This window comes from Cavia porcellus, unplaced genomic scaffold (genome assembly GCF_034190915.1).
Source record: "Cavia porcellus strain 051 isolate PalLab524CR breed Dunkin Hartley unplaced genomic scaffold, mCavPor4.1 scaffold_17, whole genome shotgun sequence".
NCBI lineage: Eukaryota > Metazoa > Chordata > Mammalia > Rodentia > Caviidae > Cavia > Cavia porcellus.
This window is the reverse complement of record NW_026947500.1, coordinates 57579371-57605544: the sequence shown is the minus strand read 5'-3', so window position 1 is coordinate 57605544 and position 26174 is coordinate 57579371. Positions and strand designations below refer to the sequence as shown.

At 43.3% G+C, this 26174-nt stretch overlaps 1 protein-coding gene across 3 annotated transcripts; it reads right to left on the bottom strand.

Moving 5' to 3' along the window:
• Positions 1-13094: 13094 nt before the first annotated feature.
• Positions 13095-26060, bottom strand: Asrgl1 (asparaginase and isoaspartyl peptidase 1). 3 transcript variants are annotated; one of them, XM_023564319.2, is made up of 7 exons: positions 26045-26060; positions 25576-25774; positions 22841-22983; positions 21645-21802; positions 16596-16714; positions 14902-15012; positions 13095-14466 (listed from the first exon to the last, which is right to left on the bottom strand). In XM_023564319.2, exons 2-7 carry the CDS (start codon positions 25763-25765, stop codon positions 14261-14263), a joined length of 927 nt encoding a protein of 308 aa, XP_023420087.1. In that variant the 5' UTR covers positions 25766-25774; positions 26045-26060; the 3' UTR covers positions 13095-14260. The 3 variants fall into 3 exon arrangements, with proteins under 3 accessions (XP_023420087.1, XP_003467908.1, XP_063084319.1); XM_003467860.5 differs by lacking the exon at positions 26045-26060 and having other exon boundaries at positions 25576-25978; XM_063228249.1 differs by lacking the exons at positions 14902-15012; positions 26045-26060 and having other exon boundaries at positions 25576-25981.
• Positions 26061-26174: the final 114 nt, after the last annotated feature.

The following is a 26174-nucleotide window of genomic DNA, read 5'->3' as shown; positions in this document are numbered from 1 at the left end:
TGCAGGGCTCCTGGCCAGTCCCGTTCTCAACTCCATTCACTGCTTCCCACTCTCAGAGCTTTTGCATCTCTCGCCTTGCTGTGCCGATTGCAATGCAGCAGCGGCTGCAGGAAATTCAAATTGCAGCTTCAAGTGGTACAGGGTCCAGCTTCTGTGCTGAGACCTTATCTGTTCCTGTTATGTCACCGGGTTTGTGTTTCCAGTTGGTTTCTCTTAGTTTAGTTCATTCCTGGGTTGGCAAATTATATCTCCCCTTGCTTAGGATTTCTTACCCAGCATCATTCCTGGATTTTAAGTGCAGTTTCTCAGAGAGCCTTCGTAGCTGCTGCTATCTATCCACCATGTTTTCCTGAAAGTCCTGCCTATTAATCTTGTGTTGTTGTTCTTGGCATCATGTTGAAGCTACTGGATTGTCATTTCATGCTGCTTTGTTAGTTTTAAAAGTTGTATCCTTTCATGATCACTAACTGTGATCTTGTTCTCAAGGTCTGAAATCCTATCCTTAGTTTCATTTAAATGGCTTTGTCAGCTTTGAATAGAATTTTTTGTTTCGTGAATGTCTGTTTGAGTTTGTTTCATGAATTCTGTTTGTTTTCTATGTCGTTCATTCAAGGTTTCAATCAGTTTCCCATGCTCCTGTACTTTTTTCTCTATTTCTTGTTTATCTATGTTGAGCAAGTCCTTTAATAAGGTTGCTATTTCTATCTTTACATTGGAGAGTACTTCTAACTTGATTTCCTATATAGCCTCATGGAGGTTTTTTTTTTTATTTCACTATCTTTTCAGAGATTTCTGGTGTGTTACTTTTGAAGTCCTCTGTTTCAATATCTCTTGTACTTGCTCCTCATGGACTAGTTTGAAATTGCATTTTGCTTTTTTGTTTTGCCATTTTCCCCTTTCAAGTTAATATTTGGCCCTTCAATCCCACTAGTGTCAACTGTTGGTAGTGTGTATCTTGGGGTCCTAATATCAGGTTGATATTTGTCCAATTGCTGGGTCACACAACGAAGAGGTGTGCCCATCACCTGACTTCCCACTGCAGGTCCTGTTGGGTGAGTCCTATATTCTTCCTCTGATGACAAGCCTAGTAGTAATGATGTAGGTGAACTTCTATTTCCTGATATTATTTTATCTTTAGGTTATGCCAGGTCACCAAATCTCCCTGTCTATAGTGTTTGTGTTGGCTGAGGCTCAACTGTGTCCCTATTTTGTGCCTGTATGTCTCATAAGCCCTTTTGATTTTCCCCAAGTTTGGGGAGTCGTTATTGGCACACTCCTCACCCTGCCCTGTGCTTTCTGCGTGCAGGAAGGAGTCACCTACACTCTTGCCTGACTTACCAAAGTCTTAGTTGGAGAGAGCTTTACTACTAGCCCTATTTACCCACTGTACACCTCTATTTTAGGGGCATACTCACCACACTGACTGGAGCCTGCTGAGATCTGTTTGGGTGAGGCTGTTACTGAATCTCCCTTCAAACTGGCACAGTTAATCTGCTGTTGTCCAAGGTTCTGAAAGGGTGGGTACTCCTGGAAGTTCCCAGTTTTCCCCCTGTGCTGGAGTTCAAGCAGCATGTGCTGTCAGGGACCAGGACTGGATATCAGGCCCTGCCTGTTGCTTGGAATTGGCTGGGCATTGCCTGGTTAGGCCCTTCAGTACCTCCCTTTTGTCTTAGGGTGATTTCAGATGCAGGGCATGGTCTTACTGCCTGAGAGCAAAGTTTCAAGTTTTCCCTGTGTGCTGGAATTCAATGCTCTCATGAGGTCAGGACCTGGGACCTGATTCTGGGCCCTGCTTGCTGTTTGGGTTTGCTGGGCATTTTCCATGGAGTTTTGAGAGTCTTTTAGATAGAGTATCATGTCATCTGCAAATAATGATAATTTAACTTTTTTTCCTGTTATTACTCCCCCTTTATATTTCTCTCTTGTCTAATTGCTCTGGCTAGTATTTCCAGTACTATATTGAATAGGAGTGGCGATAAAAGACATGCTTGTCTTTTTCTGGATTTTAGGGTAAATGTTTTCCGTTTTTGGCCATTTATATGATGCTGGCTATTGGTTTGTCATAGATGGCTTTTATCATAATGAGGTAAGGACCATCTATTCCAATTCTCTGCAAGGTTCTTATGATGATTATATGTTGGACCCTATCAAAAGCTTTTTCTGCATCTATAGAAATTTTCGTGTGATTCTTATTTTTGTCTCTATTGATATAGTGGATTACATTTTTTAATTTGTATATGTTCAACTGTCCTTGCATTCTTGGGATGAATGCCACTTCATCATTTTGTATAATCTTCTTGATGAATTGCTGCATCCTGTTTGCCAATATTTTATTGAGGAGTTTTGCATCTATGTTCATTAGGGAGATTGGCCTGTAATTCTTTTTTAGTTAGGTATTTCTTAGACATTGGTACTAGAGTAATATTTGCTTCCAGGAATGATTTAGGGAGAACTGCTCCCCTTTCAACTTCATTGAAGAGTTTGAGGGGTGTTGGCATTGTCTTCTTTTAATTTCTTGTAGAATTCCACAGTGAATCTATCTGAACATGGACTTTTCTTTGTTGTGAAGGATTTAATTACATTTTATTTTTTTTTAAATTTTATTTAAGGAGAAAAGAAAAAAAACAGTGAAAGGGTACAAGTTATACAGATTTACAAAAGAAAAAAATGAACAGTAGGAGATCACTAGTTAATGGATTACATATTGCCATCTTAGAAATAATTGTTCAAGTCACAAAATTAAAGCTTGTAGAGTGGACATTCCAACAATGATACTGCAAACAGTTCTGTTCAATGATCCAATAAAACTCTGTGATATCATTTTCTTTCTTATACACTTAAATATATATGCAGTTATATAGTTTAGAGCACTTTATTTTCCTCTCTTTTATATAATGACTATTACACATTTTGGGTTTCATTGCTCCCACGGTTCTTATTGCTTTTTTGGAAGAGAGTAAAACCAAGTGTGACATAACAGACCAGAATCGGTCAAGTCAAAAGGGTGGACATAATAGATAATGTAAAAACAAACTACAAGGTGATCAACAATGGTTACCATAATGCCTCCCGCTATCTCTAATAGAATTGCCTATATCATTAGTTATAATACAATTGAACAAAACAGTAAAGAACAAAACCGATAAAACCAAACCATTGGAGACATTGTAGGTATTCAAAAGTAGATAAAAGTCAATGAGAATGGGCGTTATAATGAACCTCATTATCTTCACAGCTGATGCCTAAACTTTCGAACCTGATACTATCCAGCAAAACAGAATAGGGGAACATCAGCCAAAAACAAGATGGTGAGGGTAATACAGGGCTTCAAATCGAGATAATAGAAAGTCAAAGTGGGTTACTATAATATATCCTGCTATTTTTTCCCTTTAATTAAACGGATAAAAATAAAAAAGTAAATAATGGAGTGGAGATTGAGATAAAAGAGGGCATAACAGCGAAACAGCGCAGATCAAAACATAACCATTTAAGCAGAATAGTGTTTCACCACCAGATAATTCCGACCCAAAAGTAGTTACCATATTGACTCTTTCCTTGAAGTCCTTGAGTACACTTCATATACTGTAGCATTAAGTATATCAAAACAATGTAAAACCTTTTAAGAGAATGACAGCATTACAGAGTATTTAGAATTGACTAACAGAAAATGAACAATGGTCTCTGTATAATCTCCTTGTCTTTAAAAGGTTTTTGCTTATACTATTGTACATAATAAAATCCAATAAGATACAACCTATTTAGACCATTGGAGACAGAAGAACAAAAGCTAGATGAGACTTCAAAACAAGATGATACTAAATCAGTATTACCTATTAAGATGTCATTTTCTCCAAAATAGCTGTTCCTATCATTCAATCTTCTCTGTCTCATTTCTGTTGAGCTCTTTTTCTGTCAGTAGCTGTCAGTTTGTCTTCTTCATTTTGTTCTCTGCTCCATTTGTTGTGGCCTCCCCACCACTATTTCTGGGTTTTTTGTATTTTTCTTTTTTTCAGAATATCCTGCAATACTTTCTGTAGAGTTGAATTGGTGGTTGCAAATTCCCCCAGTTCCTCTTTATCCTGGAAGCACCTTGTTTTTCCATCAATTTCCAGGGACAGTTGTGCAGGATATCTCAATCTTGGCTGGAGATTATTATCCTTCAAAGCTTGAATTATTTCCCCCCACGCTCTTTGTGATTTGATGGTTTGTGCAGAGAAATCTGCTGTAATTCTGATGGGTGTTCCCTTGTAGGTGGTCTGTTTCTTGTCTCTGACAGCTTTTAATATTCTGTTCTTGTATTGAATTTCTGGAATTTTTATTATTATATATCTGGGTGTTGCTCTGTTTGGGTTGCAGGTAGCTGGGGTCCTGTATGCCTCATACATCTGAGTATCTTTACCTGTTGCTAAATTAGGAAAATTCTCCTGGATTATTTCTGTGAGTAGATTTTGTAGTTCACTTGTATGTGTCCCTACTTCTTCTTTTATGTTCTTAATCCTTAAGTTATGGCTCCTCTTATCATCTTCTTGTCTTTGTATTATTGCTGTTTGTTTCTTTGTTATTTTTAAGAAGTTTTTCATTTCATTCTCCCATATTACAAGTCTGCCCTCCAGTTCAGATAGTCTGTCCTTAGTTTCTTTCAAGCTGTTATGCCAGTCTTGGATAGACTTCTTAATTTCTTGGTAGTCCCTTTGAACCTGCTTCACGTACTCTATGCTTTCTCTGTTTTCTCCATCAAACAATTCTCCCCTCTTTTTCTGTTTTTCCATTCCACCATCTGTTTTTTCCTGGGTGGTGCTTAGCATTTTTCTAACTATTCTGCATACTTCTAGCTTCAGGTCGTTGATAACTTCATTCCTGAATTGGTCTATGAGGCTCTCTATATGGTGCTTTATGTCTATTGGTGCGGTGTCCGCTATTGCCTGTTTCTCAGAATTGGGGGCCGAGGAGCCTTTCTTGTTGCTGCCTTTTCCCATATTCTCTGTTCCTTATATATGCAAGCTTACATAGGAGGCCCAGCTTCCCTCCCTGTCAGCCAGAGCCTGATCGAATTACGCTGGCTAGATGTTCCCGCCCCCTGCAGCACACCAGGGAGTTGCAGACTAGGCAGCCTATGCGGGAATCGCCCCTCCAGGCCACCGTCAGGCTCTGGGATCTGGGTTGGGCCAGCCTACCAAGTCCGCCAGCAGCATCACGCAGGCCAGGCACTTTTCACCAATCCCGTCTGAGAGGGGAATGTGTGGCTGGAGTCACCACCGCACCCTGCTCCCGCAGGACTGCCCGAGCCCAGAAAGTCCTCCACTGGAGTCAAACTGTGGTAGAGTGTCAGTTTCTCTCACTCACCTCACCACAAGTCAGTGTATGCCTCTCTGCCCGTCCTGTTTTCGACTCCGTTCGCAGACTCCCATTCTCAGAGCTTCTGCGCGTCTCTCTCCTTGCCGAGCCGATGTAGAGGCAGCCAGCTGCTGCGTGGTGGGAAACCCAAATCGCTGCTTCCAATGGCGCGGGGTCCAGGCTCCACACTGAGACTTTTCTGTTCCTGTTTTAGCACCAGGACTGCATTCCAAGTTGGTTTCTCTCAGCCCAGTTTGTTCCTGAGTCAGCAGAGCATATCTCTACCGGCTTATGTCTCCTTAGTCCGCACCATTCCTGACTTCTGAACCAAGCCTTTCAGAGAGCCTCCGTAGTATCTGCTATCTGTCTGCCATGTTCTCCCAGAAGTCCACATTTTCAATTTTTTAAATTGAAATTGGGTTGTTCAGCAGTTTTACATTTTCTTGACCCAGCTTTGGTAATTCATATGTTTCTAGGAATCTGTCCATTTCTTCTGTTATCAAGCCTATGAGAGTAGAGGTTTTAGAAACAAGCATTGATGATCTTCTGTATTGCCACAGAGCCTGTAGTGATTTCACCCTTTTCATTCCTTATGGCATGAATTTGAGTTTTTTCTTTCCTTTTAAAAATAAGATTGGCTAGTGGCTTATCAATTTTACTTATTCTTTCAAAGAACCAACTTTTTGATTCATTGATTCTTTGTATTATTTTCTTAGTCTTTATTGTATTGATTTCTGATCTAATCTTTCTGATTTCCTCCCTTCTTTTGGCTTTTCACTTGCGTTGTTCTTCTTTTTCTAGATTGAGGTGTAGCATGAGGTTGTTTATATCTGTTTTCATTTTGTTTTCCTGATGTGGGAATTCACTGCAATAATATTTCCTCTGAGGACTGTTTTCATTGCATCCCCCAGGTTCTGGTAAGCTTTATTTATATTTTCACTTGCTTGTAGGTAATGTTTCTTTTTTAATGTCTTTTGTGACCTGTTGATTGCTTGGGAGTGTATTATTCAATTTACATGTGTTTGTGGCGTTTTTGCACTTTCTTTTGTCACTAATTTCTAGTTTCATGCAGCTATGATTTGATAAAATGCATGGGATAATTTCAGTTCTTCTGCATTTACTTCAGCATGTTCTGTAGGCTAGAATATTTTAGAAAACATACCATGTGCAGGTCGGAAGAATGTGTATTCTGGTGTTGTTGGGTGGAGTACTCTTTATACATCCACCAAGTTCATTTGTTCAGAAGTGTGACTGAATTCTGTTATTTCTTTGCTGATTTTCTAATTGATCTGTCCCTTTGTGTCAATGCCATGTTAAGGTCTCCTGTCAAAATTGTTATTGCTTATTTGATTTTTCATTTCTGTTAATATTTGTTTTGTATAGCTGGCTGCTCCCAAACGTGGTGCATATATGAGACTGTTATTTCTCACTCTTGAAGTTTTTCCCTAACTAGTATGTAATGACCTTTATCTCTTTTGATCATTCTTGGTTTGAAGTCCACATTGTCTGCAAACAGAATAGCTATCCCTGCTTTTTTTCGGGGGGGGGGGGGTCCTGTTGCATTAAGTATTGTTTTCCATCCTTTGACTTTCAGTCTATGAATTTCCTTTTTGGCTAGATGGGTTTCTTGTAGCACATGGTTGGATGTTATTTCTTGATCCATTCTGCCAGTCTGTTTCTTCTAATTGGTGAATTGAGGCCATTTACATTAATGGTTATATATTGGTTTATTTTTGACATTATCTTTTTGCTGTTGATTATCTTTCCCATCTGTTTTTCTGTTTTGCTTAGTGTTTTTTTCCCATATCTATCTGGAATGTCTCTCAGTATTCTTTGCAGTGTTGGTTTGGTGGTTATGAAATGCTTCAGCTGTTTTTTGTCATGGAAGTATCTTATTTTTCTATCCATTTTGAAGGACAGTTTTTCAGGGTACATCAATCTGGGTTGGAAGTCATTTTCCTTTAGGACCTGAAATATTTCACTCCATGCTTTTCTTGACTTGTTTTTGTTGAGAAGTCTGTTGTGATCTGATACACTTTCCTTTATAGGTGATATGTGTTTCTAACAGTTTTTAATATTCTGTTCTCATGTTGGATTTCTGGGATGTTGATTATTATACATCTGGGTGTTGTTTTATTTTGGTTATAATTGGAGTTCTATATGCTTCACTGCTCTGTGTGTCAGTTTTTATTCTCATGTTTGGGGAATTTTCAGCTATTACTTTTGTAAATAGCCTCTTAATATCATTTGTGTTGTCACCTTTTTCATTTATCCCTATCAATCTTATGTTATTTTTCTTTGAATCATCTTGCATATGTTGAATTGCTACTTGCTGATTCCTTTTTATTTTTAAAAGATCTTTCCTTTCCTGTTCACTAGCTGCAATCTTGTCTTGGAGGTCTGAAAGTCTATCTTCACTTTTGTGAGGCAGTTTTACTTTTGATGGAATTTTTGGTTTATTGTGTATCTCTTTCAATATGCTTCATGAATTATGTCTGTTTCTTATATTGTTCATCCAAGGTTTCCATCTTTTGGCATTGTTCTTCTAAGTTTTAAACTATGTCTTTACATGTTCAGCATTTCTTTCATTACATTTATCATTTCTTGTTTTACCTGGGAGGTTATTTCTGATGAGTTCTTTTATAGCTTCCCAGCGTTATTTCAGTTGTTATCACTTCAGACATTTCACGTATATGGCTTATATTTTGTTCAATATTCATGTCTTTGAGGCTTGTATGGGATGGGTTGAATGTTTGAGATTACATTTTGCTCTTTTGCTTTGTCATTTTCCTATATTTCAAGGTTTCAAGTGATGTCCCATAGCTCCCTGAGGGAATGCTTGAAATCATCTCACATGCCCTCGGCCCCTGAGACTGGAGGTCGCTGGGTGTGGCCTAATCAGGCCCACAGGGACCTCCTGTGTGTTCTCCAGTGGTCTAGGATGCTGGAATGGTCCAACGCTCTGCTGGAGCATAATCACACTGGGAATCACCTCGCATGACCTCAGCTCCTAGGATTGAATGGCTGTCTCTGGACATGGCCCAGTCAAGCCCATGGGGTCCTCCTGTGCATACTCTGGTGATCTAGGACACTGGGCAGTGTCCTTACCACTGGGAGCGATGGTCCAAAGCTCTTTCCTAGTGCAAGTGTGCTGAAACTCACCTCAAACACCCTCAGTTTCCAGAGAATGAGTGAAGATCATTGGACATGACCCAGTCAGGCCCGTGGTACCTCCTATGCATCCCAAGAACTAATAGCATTAACAGTATAATCATCTTATCTATTTTATGTATATGTATGCAAATTTGTATCTTTTACCTTTCCCCTTCTTTTTCTCTTTTCCTTTATGCCAGTTATTTTTTCCCTTTAGTTTCTTACCCTTTCACAATATCTATTCTAGATTTTGGATCTTATTCTTTCAGTTTCTTACAGTAGGGAGACAATATGGTATTTACACATGTGGGCCTGATTTACTTCACTTAGGAGCATGGTCTCAAAGTGCACCCATTTATCTATAATTTTATAGCTTTGATGTTACCTTTCTTTATAATTGAGTGGTATTCCATTGTATAAAAGTTCAATCTCTTTTTTATTCCAGGGTATCAGCATTTGTTTCCAACACTTGGATATTAAAAAAAATTGTGCTGCTACAAACATGGGTGCACATATATGACTGTGATATGTTTTCAATTCTTCTGGGAAAATGCCCAGAAGTGGGATAACTGGGTTGAATGGGACCTCTAACCCTAGCTTTTTCAGGAACCTCCACGCTGATTTCCATGGTGGTTCAACCAGTCTGCACTCCCATTAGAAGTGAAGGAAGATTCCTTTTTCTCCATGGCCTCTCCAGCATTGTTATTGGTTGATTTCTTAAGCTTGGTCATTCTTCCTGGAGTGAGATGAAATAACAGCATTTTAATCTGCATTTCTCTAATGATCATTGATGCTGAACATTTTTTCATATATATATATATTTCATCTGAGAAGTGTATATTTATCTTAGATGCTCATTTTTGGATTGGGTCTTTGAATTTTGAGGGCCTGATATTTTAAAGGCTTTATATGTTCTAGACAGAAGTCCTTTGTCTGAGGGACAGTTGGCCAAGATATTTTCCTAATTTGTGGTTTTTCTTTTCACTCTGTTGATTTCTTTTGAAGTGCAAAAATGTTTTAATGAGATCCCAGTTGTTGATTCTGGGTTGTATTTCCCATGGAGTTTGACTTTTGTTCATGAACTCTTTGCTTACCTCTATGTCATCTACATTTCTACCTATTTTGTCTACCAATTTAGTTTTTCTGTTTTAATACTTAGGACTTTGATCTATTTTGACTTTAGTGCATAGTGATAGACATGGGTCTAGTTTTAGTTTTCAGCATATGGAAGCCAGCATTTCCAGCATCATGCATTAAAGAGGATATCCTTCTTCCAGTGAACTTGTTTGGCCCCTTTGTCAAAGATAAGGTAGCTGAGTGTTTGTAGTTGTATTTTCTAATGTATTCCACCAATCTTTAGGTGTGTTTTTAATCCAGTACCATGCTGATTTTTATCACAGTAGTTTTGTAGAATATATTTCAAGTTGGGGCTTGTGATACCTCTTGCCTTGCCTGTGTGGCTCAGATTATCTTTGCTAATCTAGGTCTGTTCTGGTTCCAGATGAGTTTTAGGAATGATTTCTCTGTATCTGTGAGGTATGCTAATGGTATTTTGACTGGAGTTGCATTAAATTTTTATAACAACTTTGAGAAAAGATTTTTAACAGTGTTTCTTCTTCCTATCCATGAACAAGGAATGTCTTCCCACTTTCTGAAATCCTCCTTTATTTTTTTCAGAGTAGTGCAATTTTCAGTGTATAGATCTTTTACTTTGTTAGATTGATTCCTAAGCATTTCATTTTCTTGGGTGCTAATGTGAAGGGGGTAGTATCAGTGTTTGTTGTCTGTGTACAGGAATGCTATTGATTTTTGAGTGTTGACTTTGTATCCAGCCATATTACTCAATTTGGTTATTACATCTAGGAAGTCTTTCAATGGAGTTTCGGGGGTCTTTTATATAGAGCATCATACTATCTGCAAATAATAATTTAACTTCTTCCTTTTGTTTCTCTTGTCTAATTGCTCTAGCTAGTATTCTGAGAACTAATATTGAATATGAGCTGTGATCATGGACATCCTTCTTATTCCTGATTTCAGAGTGAAAACTTTTTGTATTTAGTAAAATTTTGGCTATTGGTTTACCATACATGGGTTTTATCAGATTGAAGTAAAGGCCACCTATTCTGATATTCTGTAGAGTTATCATGAGTGTTTTGACTTTACCCAAAACTTTTTCTCCAAAGAGTGAGATGATCATGTGAGTTTTGTCTTTGGCTATGTTGATATGGTATATTACACTTATTGACTTGCATATGTTGGACCACCCCTGCATTCCTGGGATGAATGCTGCTTGGTTATGGTATATGATGTTCCAGATGATATGCTGCATTTCTTTTTGAGACAGAGTCTCATTGCACATAGCCTTGGCCTCACTTTGTAGCCCAGGCTGGTCTTGAACTTGCAATGATCCTACCTCAGCCTCCTGAGTGCTGGGGTTACAGGAGTGTGCGACCATACCTGGCTGATATGCTTCATTCTATTTGCCTGTATTTTATTGAGAATGTTTGTATCTATGTTCGTTCTGGAGATTGGCCCTTTTGGTTGAGTCTTTCTCTGCCTTTGGTATTATAGTAACACTTGTTTCTAGGAATAAGTTATGCAGACTTGCTTCCCTTTCAGTTTCCTTGAAGAGGTTGAGGAGTGTTGGCATTGTCTGCCCTAAATTTCTCATAATATTCAGCAGTTAATTCTTAAGGACTTAGGCTTTGTTGGTAAGGTTCTAATTTTCAACTTCATTACGTGAAATTGGGTTATTTAGCAGTTTTACACCTTTTTGATGCAGCTTTTGTAATTTATGTTTCTAGGAAAGTGTCTATTTCTCCACTGATTTTGAAGGATAGCTTTTCAAGGTACAGCAATCTCGGTTGGAAGTTTTCCTTTAGGATTTGAAATTCTTCACTCTATGCTCTTGTTTCTGTTGAAGTCTGCTTTGATTCTAATGGGTTTTCCTTTATAGGTGATTTCTCTAACAGCTTTTAATAGTGTTCTTATGTTGAATTTCTGGGGTGTGATTGTATACCTAGGTGTAGACTTATTTTGGTTATGGCTAATTGTAGTCCTATATACTTATCTGTGTGCCACTTTCTTTACCTGTGTTTGGCAAATCTGCTATTATTTCTTTAGTCTTTTTATATCATTTGTCATCACTTCTGTTTACACTTATTAGTATTTTCTTTGCATCATCTTGCAACTGTTTAACTGCTGTTTCCTGATTATTTTTTAAACAATCTTTCCTTCAATCTTGTCTTCAAGGTCTGAAAGTCTATCTTGACATTCATTGAGGCAATTTTGCCAGCTGTCCATTTCCTGATTATCTCTTTGAATGTTTCATGCATTCTAATTCTTTCTTATATTGTTCACTCAAGGTTTCTATCATCTTGAGTGCTCTTCAATTTTTTAAACTATGTCTTTAGGTATGTTCAGCATTTCTTTCATTATGCTTATCATTTCTTGTTTTACCTGGGAGATTATTTCTGACCCGATTTCCTTTATAGTTGCATGGAGTTGTTTTGTTACTTCAGTTGTTATCATTTCAGATATTTCATGTGTATGGCTTACACTTTCTTCTATGTCCATGTCTCCTAGGCTTGTGGATGGGCTAGAGGTTTGAGACTGCATTTTGCTTTTGTCATTTTCCTGTATTCCCTTAGAGCAGCTAAATGCAAAGTCTCAGCTGTTTCCTGGATTGAGGATCACTGTCCATACTGGAGGGGCTTCCTAGCTGAGTGGAATTGTTAGACACCTGGAGGATCCCAGAATGAGTGGAGTATGCTGGGTGCACCTTTACCATGCCCCACAGAGTGTGCTCAGGCTGTTCAGCTGATTGGGCTTGCTGGGCAGGGCCCTACCAAGTTCTGAGTGGCCTCCAAAGCTGCACGGTCAGATGGAGTACACTGTGCAGGTCTTCAGCTCATGCCACACAGCATACCAATGCTCCCTGGCTGCTTGGGGTTGCTGGGCAGGACACTACCAGCAACCAAAGGGCATGGCAAGGCTCCTCAGTTGCTTGCGATCACTGGGTGGGGCCCTCACTGGGCAGGGCCCTATCAGGTTCTCCATGGCTTATCAAGGCTGCACAGCTACATGGGATATACCGTGCAGGCCTTCAGCTTGTGCCATGGGGCCCAACAAACCTCCCCGTGCTCCCCTCCTGTCCCCTGCAGCTACCAAGGCCTAGCTCCAATCAGCGCCAACTGGTGCCCAGCACATGTTGCCACATCTTGGTCCTCTGGATGGAGGTGAAGGTGGAAAAGTGCTAGAGGCCGGGCTCAAGCCCGTGTCTCCATTCTTGGCCAGGATGGGGAGAGGATGACATACTGGCTTCCTTCCCACCAGAGGATTACAGCATTTCACCTGAAAAGGACAACCAGACACAACCCTGCTGCACTACCCATCCTCATCAGCAGCTGTAGCTCAGCATACCCAAGAAACTGCTGGGCAACAAGGTAGGTTAGAGTGGTATGGCCACAGCCTCTGCCCAGCCTAGACTGCAAGACAGCAAGTGTGCATGGGTTGACAGGTGACTGATCATCTGGTGACCTAAAAATAACTGTCCACGAGTTCAAAACACTGGGTACAAATAAAGCAGCAGACTGTTTACTAGTGCATGTAGTAATAGTTGTTCTATTTTATTGTAGTTGATGGCTGTTCACCTTTCAGTAGAAATTCTACCTGACCCAGCCACTCCCCCAGGAGGTCTTCTCAGAGGACTTAAAGACAGTGATGCTTGCATAGCCATGCCTGCAGCAGCACAGTCCACAGCGGCTCAGCCCTGGCTGTGACCCACGTGTCCATCGGCAGCTGAGTGCACAAAGCTAATGTGGCATTTGTGCACAGTGAGCACTCCTCAACCACAGAGGAAGATAAACACAAATCATCTGTAGGTAAATGGGTGCACATCAAGGCTGTAACATGAAGTAAAGGAAGCTGAAACAGAGAAGCTTCAAAACTGCACACCCCAGCCTCTCCTGGAAAGCCATGACCATTGCCTGGTTGAGGAGACCTCAGGTCCCTTCCCACAGGGACTTCTAGTTACAACGTCACTGCTCCTCTCCAACAAAGTTAGAGACCTAGATGGCCAGATGCATTCACAGCAGACACAGAACTTGGGGCAGAGAGAGAGAGAAAAGCGAGCTCATTATGCCCACCACTTACATCCTGGCAAGCAGGCAGGTATCCTGCTGTGCCCCAGGATGACTGGTATGTACTCTGCATCCCTCAGCCCCTGCTTCTGGGGAGGGTGGGGTGTTCACAGCCCTGCTGTCCTGCACATGGGTGCCAGGAAACTCCTGACTATAGGACATCAGCCCCACCTGAGCCCTTGCTCCAAGCAGGGAGATGTGATGGGAGGATCCCACAGCATCAGGAGCTCAAGCTGCTCATTGGTCACATGTGACCCCAGCATCCTTAGAAAATGCATTCCTCTTGTTGGGATTCACACTTCTTGCTAGGGTCCTTGTGCCTCAACAGCAGCTGTGTAATACTGAGTTCCTCTGGGTGTCACTCAGGGGCTCTCTATTCCCACTGCCTCTACCCCCAGGATTCCTGCCCATGTGCCACATGGCCTAGCTCAGGTCCTTCGGGGAGGAGCTGGTTGGGCTGTCACCCTCTCAGTCCCACTGTGAAGTTGGTGTTCCTCTCACTACTATGGAACCCAAAAGGAAATGTGAAGATACTCATGGATCAGGAACAAAACAAGGGACAGACTGGGTGAATTTTCCTTTTGACATCTAATTGATTAAGCTACGCCAGCCCCGCAGGGGCTATTTCCATCTCAGCACAGGTCTGTGACAGTGGTGTCATTGAGGTCGATGCCAGCATGCACCTTGCCACCCTTCACAGCTGCCCAGGGCATGGAGGTTGAGGTCCACTTTGCTACCCATTCCCCTGTTCGGCTGACCAGGATGAGGCCCCCTAAACCTTTGAGCCTTGACTTCATGTAGCCCAGTGCCAGGTCCGCAGCCTCATCCACTGTCTTTCCTGGGAAGAAGGAAGGATTGGAAATGACACATGCCACAGAGGTATCTGACACACTTTGCAAGCCAAAGTAGGTAGTGCAAGCAGTGTGGCCAAGTACTTCCACATAGATGGGTGATAAAAGAATCTCCCGCCACATATTCTTCCCTTATCCTCCCATACAGCAGCTACCCTGCCCCAGCCCTAGTGGACCTGCACTGCTACTCAGAGAGAGCCAACAGACTCAGGCAGATTTCTTATGCAAGCACCTTCGTAAGGAGGGTAGAGTTAGGCAATATGAATACTAATGTCTTTAGCAGAGAGGGAGGTTCCGCATGCCTCCTTGTCTACCCATCTTAGCTTCTCAGAGGCCTGGCCTTGGCCCTAGCAGAGAGGGAGGTTCTGCATGCCTGTCTATCCATCCTAGCTTCTCAGAGGCCTGGGCTTGGCCCTACGCACCTTGCTCTAGGTGGAAGAGTGCAAGCCGGGCCAGGTTCACCTTCAGGATGCTTTCTCCATGCCCTGTAGTTGACACTGCTCCGATGCTGTTGTCAGCATAGCCTCCAGACCCTGCTCACAAAGAGGCTGGGTTCTAACTCAGTAGCAAGACTCAGGAGACCTAAAGTGAATCCGAGTGCTGAGGTGTGGGCCAGCATCAGGTACAGCACTGTGACCGCCGGATATCAAAGGAAGAGGCAGCAGGAGGAAAATGTTGGACCAGTCGGATGGAGATGGGAGCAAGGAACCTTTCAGTTAGCAAGCAGCACCTGGGCCAAAACCTCCTGTGTCTCAGGGTAGGTCATGCCACCCTGCCTGCACCTACAGCCCAGGACACCTGCCTGCCCTGTCTGGATCACCAGCAATGCCAGCACACCAAGAAAGATGGGGAAAGCTACTGTCCATCATGACCAGGTCTCAGGTCCCCATCTGAAGGCAATCTTGGGGGTCAGGGTTAGGGTTGGACAGGGTTTGCCTCCCCCATCCTGGCTCAGCATGGTACATTCCCTGGCTCACTGAGGCTAGGCTGGGGCTCAGGGTACAGGTGGCACTGCCTGTGGCAGGAGACTCGGGGCTGGGTCTGCAGGGTACAGGATGGGGGAATGTGCACCCCTACGGTGAAAGGGCCTCTGTCCCCTGTCTCACTCAAACTTCTGCTGCAGGACAAAGTGGCTGACCTGGAGGAGGTAGCCGACCTGGTGCTCAGGGATGCCCTGGTACTGGGTGTAGCCAAGTTTTTTTTCCCTTCTGGCTCCTTTGGGCCCACAAGGACCAAGTGCCCCATGAACTGCCCTGCCCCAGGCAGAGGTTCCACCTGAGGGAGGCACCATGGGCCAGGGTGTTCCCCTCAGAGTCCATGCAGGATCCTGTGGGCCAGACTTTCTGGTGCAGAAGCAGGATCAGGGCTTTGGGAATTCACATCATGCCTTTCCCCTCAGGAATTCTCTACTGGGACTTGAGGAGCTTGCAGTCTGCTTCCAGTACTGCCCCAGCTGGGTAGCAGCACCGTGCTGCATGCCCAGGCCAGGGTTCCTGCTGCGTAGAGGGAGCAGGAGATGGGTCCACATCTGGATGAGGGGTTTGGGCTCTTGGAAAGCTCAAGCTGGGCATTAGTTTCCACCAGAAGGAGGGGCTGTTTCTGTGGGCAGAGGGTGCAGGTTTGGTCCTGCAACTTCAGTCCTCTCAGGGCTTAGTGGGAATTCCCATAGGAACTCTCCAAGTCTGCACAGAAACTCATGGCCGTGTGCTTCAGGGGTCACCTCTGGGACATTTCCCTCTGCTCCCCTTCTGCAGAGCTGTGTGTCACCTCTGTGTCACTCATGGCTCATACCACAAATATCCAGCTGTCTACTAGGTGAGGTGAGCGCAGGCCTCCTGGGAGGGAGTCCCAGCCTTGGCCTTGGCTAGTCTGCAGATCCCACCTGGGCTGATGGGGATGCAGGTCTGCTCTAGGGTCTCTGCTCTCTGTCTCATGGGGGTCTCCAATTAGTAGCCTAAGAAACATGCCAGTAGCCTCTACAAGCAGGCACTGCCCGGAATACCCCTCCAGCCCAACTCTACTCCAGGAACCCCAGAAGCTGCCATGGAGAAAAGCAAAGGAAGAAATGGAGAGAAATGGGCCCTGGTGAGTAGGAAGAGCCATGCCCACATCCTACCTATGCAGGGTGAGTCCCCAACTCGGCCAGTCATCTTGTTAACAATGCCTCCTGTAGAGGTTGCATAAGCCACGTTTCCTTTGCAGTCTAAGGCCACAGCACCCACGGTTCCCAAGTTTCTGCAAAAAAACAGAAAAAGCGACAGGCTGAGGACAAGAAATACTCCTACCAGTCCCCTTGGAGCTTACAGTCACTCCAGTGTCCATGCTGTGTGTTAACGGCACCAAGACACTGTGGACTCTTGGGCACTGTGGACTCACAGGCTTAGGCTTTTCCCACCACACTAGCCATGTCACTGCAGTGTAGTCCCTGCCTCCTCCAGCTCCCCACCTGACAGTGTACCACGGCCACAGCACCACCTGAGCTGCGGGGCCTTGGAGCTGCACAGAGACACACAGGAGCTCATGTCAAACTCTGGCCAGCGTGAGAATCCCTTGGGCACCCAGGTGAGGTGGTGGGTTCAGGGCAGCCCCAGCCTGTGGTGCTCAGGCCCTGCCCAGGGTGTCCCACTGCCCATCCATTGACCCCACAGAAGCCTGCTGTGTGGGCTGTAGGGAAGGAGTAGGTTAGGTTTTCCTTTGACATTATGAAGTTTGAAGTCAATGGTGGAGTCACCTATCCTCCTACCCCATTCCCAAGGGAACTGTCCCGGGTGCTAGATGATAGTAGGAAATAGCAGGGACCCAGCCCCTTCTCCCACACAGCTGCATCCGGGGTGGGCCATAAAACTTCAGGTGGCAACCACAAGGAAGAAAGAAAGCAGGAGAGATTGGGAGCCACATAGCAGGTGAGCGGCAGGGGGGTGCAGCAGTCTCTGGCAGAGGCCTCCATGGGAGGGAGTGCTGTCCTGGTGGGGCAAGAGACATGCTTGGCCCAGCTAGTCCCAGGGTCTGCCGTGTCTGGAGTTGGCTCAGGACAGCGGCAGCAGCAAGGTCATAGGATAGCCAGGGCCAATGTGCCAAGGCTCTCACAAGTGTACTGTCTGTGCATCCTGTTCACCCAAGACAGGCTGGTCTCTTTTCTTTCTCTTCAACAGAATGGGAGCTCATATGATTATTTGAGCTTACAATCAGCACATTCCAAGTTGGGTTTTAAAAATAACCATTCTTAAATAAAAACCATTCTTGAAAGAATCCAACTTATGCTTAATTGTCTTGGAATGGAACCTTTGTGTCAGTCAGGTATTTACTGTATATACAAAGGAATCAAAACTATCCGTTATACACTATTAATTATAGCACTCTGAAATCAGAAATCCATGGCAAATAAAGAGAAAACTAGAACCCTGTCCAAGCTATAGCAATGTTACAAACACCTAGTTATTAAATCACATCCTCCTGAACACTCAATGGATCACAAAAGAAATCAAGGAAGAAAGTAATTCCTAGCCAAAAAATATACCAGAACCTATGAGACAGTGATAACAGTCCTAAGAGAAAAGTTCATTGCAGAGGAAATTCAAATAACCTAAAGATATAACTCAAGAACCTAAAAAAAATGAAGAACATAAAACCTGATCTAGTACAAGGAAGGAAATGATGATAATCAAGAGCAAAAATTAGTGAATTTGAGGTTACAAAAAAAAGTCACAAAAACAACCAATGACTGTAAGAGCTGGATTTTTGAAAGTATAAACAAAATAGACACACTTAGGGTAGATGTGGTGGCACATGATTGTAATGCCAGCACCCCTGTGGCTAAGATACGAGGATCACTGAGAGGTCAAGGTGAGCTGGGTATACATAGTGAGTTCAAAGCCAGTCTAGACTATGTAGCAAGACTCTGTGTCAAACAAACAAACAAACAAACAAACAAACAAACAAACAGAAACAAACAGCAGGGAAAAAAAAACCACCCAAAAAAAGATTCACTGCAATACAGTTAGGAGTGAAAAAAGCAAAAATACAATGGGCACCTCTGAAGTTGAGACCATTAGTAATACAAAATAAACTGCACAATCTGGGAATGGACACATTCCTAGACACATGATTTACCAAAAGTGAACAAAGATGACATGTAAAACTTTGATTAATTCAGTAACAGACAATGAAATTGAGGCAATAATTAAAAACCTACCAAATAAGAAAAGCCCAAGACCTGAAAGATTCACCACTGAATAGTGCTTCAGGGAGGATATAACACTATACTCCTCAAATTCCTTAATGAAATTGTAAGGCAAGTAATACTTCCAAACTCATTTCTGGAAAGTGGCATATCCACTTGATTCCAAAACCAGAAAAGGACCCAGCTGAAAAAGAAAACTACAGGCCAGTTTCTTTAATGAACATGGATGCAAAAATCCTAAAGATACTGGCAAACAAGAAGAAATCATGACAAAGTAGGCTTCATAGCTAAGGACAAGTATGGTTCAACATATTCAAGTCAGTCAACATAATACATCACATAAACAGAAACAAAAATCACATGGTCATCATAATAGATGCAGAAAAAGCCTTCAACAAAATCCAACATCTGGATTCCCAGGATAAAAACAAACAACAAAACAAAACAAAACAAAAAAATAACCAACATCCTTTCAGGATAAAACCCTAAAGAAAATAGGCACAGAGCTGGGCATGGTGGCTCACTTTTGTAATCCCAGCACTCAGGAGGCTGAGGTGGGAGGATCGTTGCGAGTTCGAGACCACCCTGGGCTACAAAGTGAGTTCAAGGCTAGCCTGAACTGCATAGCGAGACTTCATCTCAAAAAGACAAAAAAAAAAAAAAAAAAAAAAAAAAAAAAAAAAAAAAAAGAAAATAGGTGTAACAGTACCTTATCTCAATCTGGTCAAAGTTATTTATGTCCAGCCTACTACTGCCAACATCATAATAAGCATAGAAAAACTAAAAATTCTATTTTGTTATGTTTGACATTACTGTGTGTGAAGGGATGGCCAAACATTTCAAAGAAAGCAAGAGACAATATGGTAGCCACTGTTGATGTCCTGTTGTGAAGTTCTGTGTTGCTTGCATTGATTGTTCTGTTCTGACTTGCTTTGTTTTGTTTTATTCTCTTTAAATTAAAATAAAAAGAAAAACTAAAACCTTTCCCTGTAAAATCAGAATAAGACTTGGATACCTACTTCTGCCTCAAAGTCCAATACTGTGCTTGAAACAACCAAGGCATTCAGGCAAGAAAATGTAAAGGGATAGGTGGAGGGTTAGTAAAAGAAGAAATCAAACTGTCACTATTTTGCAGATGACATGATCTTTTATACAGAATAACCAAAAAAAAAGTCCACCAAAAGATTCCTAGAATTAACCACATTAAGCAGGATGCAAAATCAATGTGCAAATAATCAGTAGCCTTCCCACACAATGATAATGAACCCACCAAGAAAAAAATTAGGAAAACGACACCATTCACAACAGTTATAAGAAAACACAAGTACTTAGGAATTAACTCAGCCAAGCAAGTGAAAAATCTCTACAATAAAAACTCTAGAGGCTGGAAATTTAGCTCAGTGGCAAAGCACCTGCCTGGCAAGCACAAGGTCCTGAGTTCGATACCCAGTACCAAACAAACAAACAAACAAACAAATCTCTGATATTCTGAAAAGGAGATTAAAGTGGATACCAAAAACTGGGAAGATGGGCCAGGTGTGGTGGCACAGGCCTGTAATCCCAGCTCTTGGGAGGGTGAGGCAGGAAGATTGCTGTGCATTCAAAGCCAGCCCGGGCTATATAATGAGACCCTGTCTCAAAAACCAAACCAAACCAAACCAAACCAAACCAAACCAAACCAAACCAAACTAAACCAAACCAATGGAATGTCCCAATATTGTCAAAATGGGCATACTTCCACAACTGACTGATAGATTTAATGCAACCTTGATCAGAATACCAACAGCATTTCTCACGGTACTAGAGAAAACAATCCTGAAATTCATATAGAACAAAAACAAAAAGAATAATAAAAGCAATTCTGCTTTTGTTACAATAACAAAAGCAATTCTGGGTAACACAAGCACAGGAGGTAGCATCATAATCCTTGATTTCGAGTTATATGGCAAAGTTACAGTGATAAAAATAGCATGGCTCTGGCACAAAAACACATTGTAGACCAATGAAACAGAACAGAGGATGCAGAAACAACTTCAGGCACACTACAGTATCCTCTAGCAAATGGGACAAAAACATAATAGTAAGAACACCTCTTCAATGAGGGGTGCTGGAAAGCTGGCTATCTACATACAGAAGACTGGACCAGACCCATAGGTCTTGCTATGCACTAAACTAAATTAAAATAGATCAAACATATAAATGTTAAACAATCTGCTGGAAGATAAAAAGAGGTGAAAATCTTATAAGCATAGGCAAGGACTTTCTGAACAGAATCTCACTTGCACAAGAATCATTATGTTGGATTGTACCAAATCAAAGAGCTTCTTCACAGCAAAGGAAATCATCACCAGCATGAAGAGATAGCCTAGAGAATGGGAAAAATTTTTTTTGTTAGCTGTTCTTTTGATAGAGGACTAACATCTAGAATATATGAAGAATTCATAAGAAATAAATTCCACAAAAAAGATCCGATCAAAATATGGGCGACTGAATTAGTAGACCCCTATTAGGAGACAAAATGCAAATGGTCAATAAAAATACTTAACATCTATGGCAGCAGAGAAATGAAAATGTTCCAAAGAAGGGAAGGCTTGAACCAAGAAGCACAATAATTCTTCCTGCTCACTCTGGGCCCCTTGTACCTTTGAGACAACAAGCTAGAAAGCAGGGATAGGACTATTATGCCACAGCCGAGGCGAGGATGAATACAGCTGAGTGCAGGAGATCCCCTATATCTCAGTAAGACACAGACACTTGAGGAAGTGGAAGATACACGATGTCTTCATACCAGCAGCCGTCTCTGGCTACCCCAAGTCAGGGGAGAGCGCTACGGGCCTGGCTGGAGTTCCCACACAAAGCAGCCATAAACAAGGTCCAACTGAGGGCTAAGAGCAGTTGTTCCAGTCATTGGCTTAAGAAATGTAGACAGAAAGGATTTGCTGAGTGTGCTCCCCTGAAGACTTCTTGGAATCGTGGGCTGCTCACTTGGGGCAGTCAGGACTTGAGGCGTCTTTCTCCTGCCTTTCCTTCTCCAGACGCTTTCTGTTCCTCTCTGTCACCAGCTGCTCCCCAGGAATCTCCGAGATCCCCATGTCTGCTGCAAATTTTGCTGCACCTTGGCCAGTCAGAAAGCAGTGTGGCGTCTGACAAGAGAGCAGAGTAAATGGGGAGATTTTTGTGAAATTTTAATCTTTGTTTTCATGTTTTTTGGAACAGGGTCTAAATTTCCCAGTGGTAGTGAAACTGATCCTCCTGCCTCAGTCTCAAAAGCAGCTGGGATTACAGGAATGTGCCAGTCACTGTGCCTGGTTTGAAAAGTTTCTCATGTTCTCTGTTCCAATTGTGTGGCAATAACTGCTTGTCTGAGGGTACAAAGGGTCACAGATGCAACTCCACTGGGTCTGTTACTTTTTTTGCTGATGCTGCAGATCAGGCTAGGGGTTCATGCACGGGAGGCATGCATGCTACTACAGTGGATGGGCACCAGCCTGGCCTCCTTTTCTGAATGCTGAAGAACCTGACTCTGAGTTCTTTTGTTTCACCAAAGTCCCCACTGATGGAACTGCGCTAGGGATATGACTTACACTTACACAAGAACTTTCATTTAGAAATTTTAATCCTTGAGGCAGGAGAACTGCAAGTTCCAGCTGAGCCTGGGCAATTTTGGTGTCTTTTTTGTTTAGGGTCTTGCTAGGCAGTCACAGCAATCCCCTTGTCTCTGCTTTCCTAGTGCTGGGATTACATGCATGTACCAGCCAGTCTGAGTGCCTGAGCAACTCTGCAAGATCCCGTTTCAAAATAGAAAAAGGGTAGTGGATATAGCCCAGTGCAAAGGCTCTGGATTCAATCCAAGTATTGCAAAATAAACAAACAAAAAGCAAAACTAGAAAATGTAACCATTCTTATTTAACATGTGCTGTTAAACAGCATGTATCTTCTCAGTGTGCATGTGCTGTGACATGTGCTAGACAGAGGCTGAGGAAACACAAGGTGATGACAAAGACTCCATGTGTCACATGATTATGAGTCCAACTGTGGTTGTCTGAGACCCTGAGGGGAGTGGCGCTGTGCCTAACACATGTCTGCCATAGCTGCCATCTCAGTGCTTTCCGGGTCAGGCCTTGCCCTCACCAAAGCACTGCAGGACCCCCACCCAAGACCCCTGCTGTGGGCACACACACCTTGTCCATAACCAGCCGTGCCAGCTTGATGGGATTTGCAATGCAGCGCACGGCGGACACGGCTCCTGCACCGAGGTCTCTGCCATCCATGATGCTGGCATCCATCTCCACATCTCCATTTTCAGTCAGCACAGAGCCATGGCCTGCACCGAGACAAAGGTGGAAGGTGGGCCCGCAGCACTCAGAGGAGGCTCTGCCTGTTCCTCTAACACAGCCCCCTGAGCCTGTCTGCTACTCCACTGCCATAGGGATCCTTGAATCTCAGATCTGGTTGGGCACTCACAGGTTTGGATGAGGCTGGGGCTGGCAGCCTGGTCCCCAGGGCCTGAGAGGCTTCCACTGCACTGGCGCTATGGGGGCAGATCCACTCCTGGGAGTGAGCTGATTACTGACCTGTGTCTAGCTTCTCCCTCTGGCTGCAGGGCCACCTGCAGCAGCCCTGGGCCGAACCTAGTACACTGGTCCTGCTCTGAACAGCCCCAGTGCTGTGGTTCACAAACCCTTTTGCTTTACTTCACTTTCTTTTGTCCCCTCCATGCTTTCCTCCCAACATCCCTTTTCTTTGTTTCTCTGTCTGTGGTGGTGATTGGGCAAACACAAGCACACAGCTACACTCCTGGCGGCCCTACTTCTCTTTACAGAACAGGATTCAGTGATTATGTTATAACTGCAATACAAAGCAGGCTAAGACAGCACCCTATGACTTATGAAACAACAAGCACTCAGTTGGTGCTGACCTGGCCTCAGGTCTCATGCCCCAGCTGGTCCTTTTTTCATGATTCATCTCCCTGAAACGCTAGGCCTTCCTGAACACACCCCAGCTCCCACTGCCCGTGCCTCTGAAATGAACTCTCCTCCCCTTAAGCCTGGTGCCTCACTTCTTCCACATGGACAGGGCACAGCCCTGGCTCTGGGTCTTAAGCTCTGTGCATCTGGGGTCTACTTGGAAAATAGGTAAGGACATTCATTTTGTTTCATGCTTGCAGGTCAGACCCAGAGCAGAGCCTGGGGGGAATGGGATGGCAGGTGTGTGATTTAGTGTAGCTCTGGGTAGGCTGAGAGGACTGACTGAAAACAGAAGCCCCATACTGAAAAGCTTCTAGCCTGGATGAAACTAAATCAAAGACTAACAAGTGCTGGTCAGGCTGCAGGTAGTAAGGAACCCTTCCATACTATTGGTGGGGATCAATATGGAGAGTTCTCAAAAATCCCACTCAACCCAGCTATTTCCCTTCAAGGTATCTTCTTGAAAGAGTTAGACATCATGCTATAAAGATCCACTCATACCAATGTTTACAGAAGCACAATTCATAATGGCTAAATCATGGAAGCTGTCTGCTATTCCAAAAACAACAGAATATAGTACAGTGATCATCTTTCATCTTCTATTGCCTTGATCTGGAGCCCTGTATAACTTATACTGTTTTATCATGACTGATCTTAGTTAAATTTGGTTTGTTTGAATGCTGTTTGGTATCGACAGATTTTATTCAAAACTGTTCTGATTGATAGTATCAAGTCTGAGAGTATAGGCAATTACACTGAAGATGACAAGATTCACTACAATACCCATTCTGGTTTGATTATTACCTGTGTTTGAAGTTTTACACTATCTACAAAGTTTTGTTTTTATTAATATTGTTATGTACTGCTATATTCAATTATATGATGTCTGATGATACAGCCAATTCTATTGAAGATAACAAGAGACAATACAGTAACCATGGTAGAACTCCTTGTACAGTGGTTTTGTCTTTTTCATTTCATGTGTTTATAGGAATATGTTTTGTTTTGTCTTGCTTTGTTTTGTTTCTCCCTCTAATATAGAAAGGATGGAAATACATGTTAAGACTCACATATGCATAGAACCTATAAATAGTTTACGAGAACTGATCTTACAACGCATGATGAAATGAGCAAATACTTTGGGGAGGGGGAGACACTAAGTTACCCAGTGCTGATCCTGTGGTGTCATGATGTGAAATCCAGCAATACTATTATTCTTTGTTCAGAGTGACTTTAGCCTGCTTTGGTTTGTTTAATCTCAAAATAAATGAAGATATGGATAACTGCATGTATGTTTAAGTGTATAGGATCGATAACCATATTGCTGGGTTTTTGATGGATAGTTGAACCGAATCATTTGCAGTCTGGTTGTTTGAATCCCGACATTGTATGTTTCACTTTTGTATCTTGAAAAACTATTTGTGGGAAGACAATACGTAGTCATCAACTAGTGATTTCCTACTGTTTATTTTTTCTTTGAAAGTATGTATTATTTCTACCTGTATTCTGTTTTTAGTCTTTCCTCAAATAAAATTAAGAAAAAAAATCATGGAAGCTGTCCATCAACAGATAAATGGATAAAAAAAGGTTGCATTTACCCACAACGCAGTGCTATTCTGGTACCAAGGAGAATAAAATTGAATCATTTGCAGGAGAATGGAGGCACTGAAACCAGACTACTAAATGATGTAAATCAGACACACAAGCTTAAATATCACATTGATTTTCTTATATGAGACCCCCAACATGCAAATAAAGAGCACAGTAAAAGAAGATAGATCTTCTGCAAAAGGGAAGGAATCTAGAGATGGGAGAAGGGTAGAAGGGAGGAAAACACTGGAACCATGTGTGATGATGTGTGATGTAGGATCATCCTGTACTATAAACGTGTCCAATGAGACTGTGACAGGTCCTCCTCCCGCAACTCCCCCCTCTGCCTCGCGACCCACCTGCGTTGAACTCGGCGTCGTCCTCCAGCGCCGCCACTGCCGCCTCTACCGCGTCCACGGCGCTGCCCCCGGCCCTCAGGACGCCGTGGCCCAGCGAGGCCGCCCGGATCACGCCCTGGCGCACGCGCTGCCGGCGCTCGCATGAAATGCAACTGGCGCCGCCGCCGTGGACCACGAGCACCGGCTCCATGACGCCAGGCTGCAGGTAGGCAGGGACGCGAGGCTGGCGACAGGGGAGGACAGGCCGCTGGGAGGCTCTACACGGCCTGGTCCCCCGGGGCTCAAGGCAACGGCTCGGCCCGGCCCGACACTGCCTCGGGCACCCGGAACCTCCGCGTCCCGCCCACCGGCCTCGGCTTCCCCCACGCCCGTCCCTGATCCAGTCTTGGTCCCGGCCCCAGCCCCCGCCCCGCCGCAGGATGCACCCACCCGGCTGGAACGGACTTAGCCCTACAACTGGTTCACTAACCGCCGCCGCAACCGTCTCTAAATGGCCTGCCCACGCCTGCGCACTATGCGTTTCTGGAAGCCCTGCGACCACGCCCCCGGTGCCGCCCCTCTGCATCCTTGGCATGCCACGCCCACTACAGCCTCGCCCC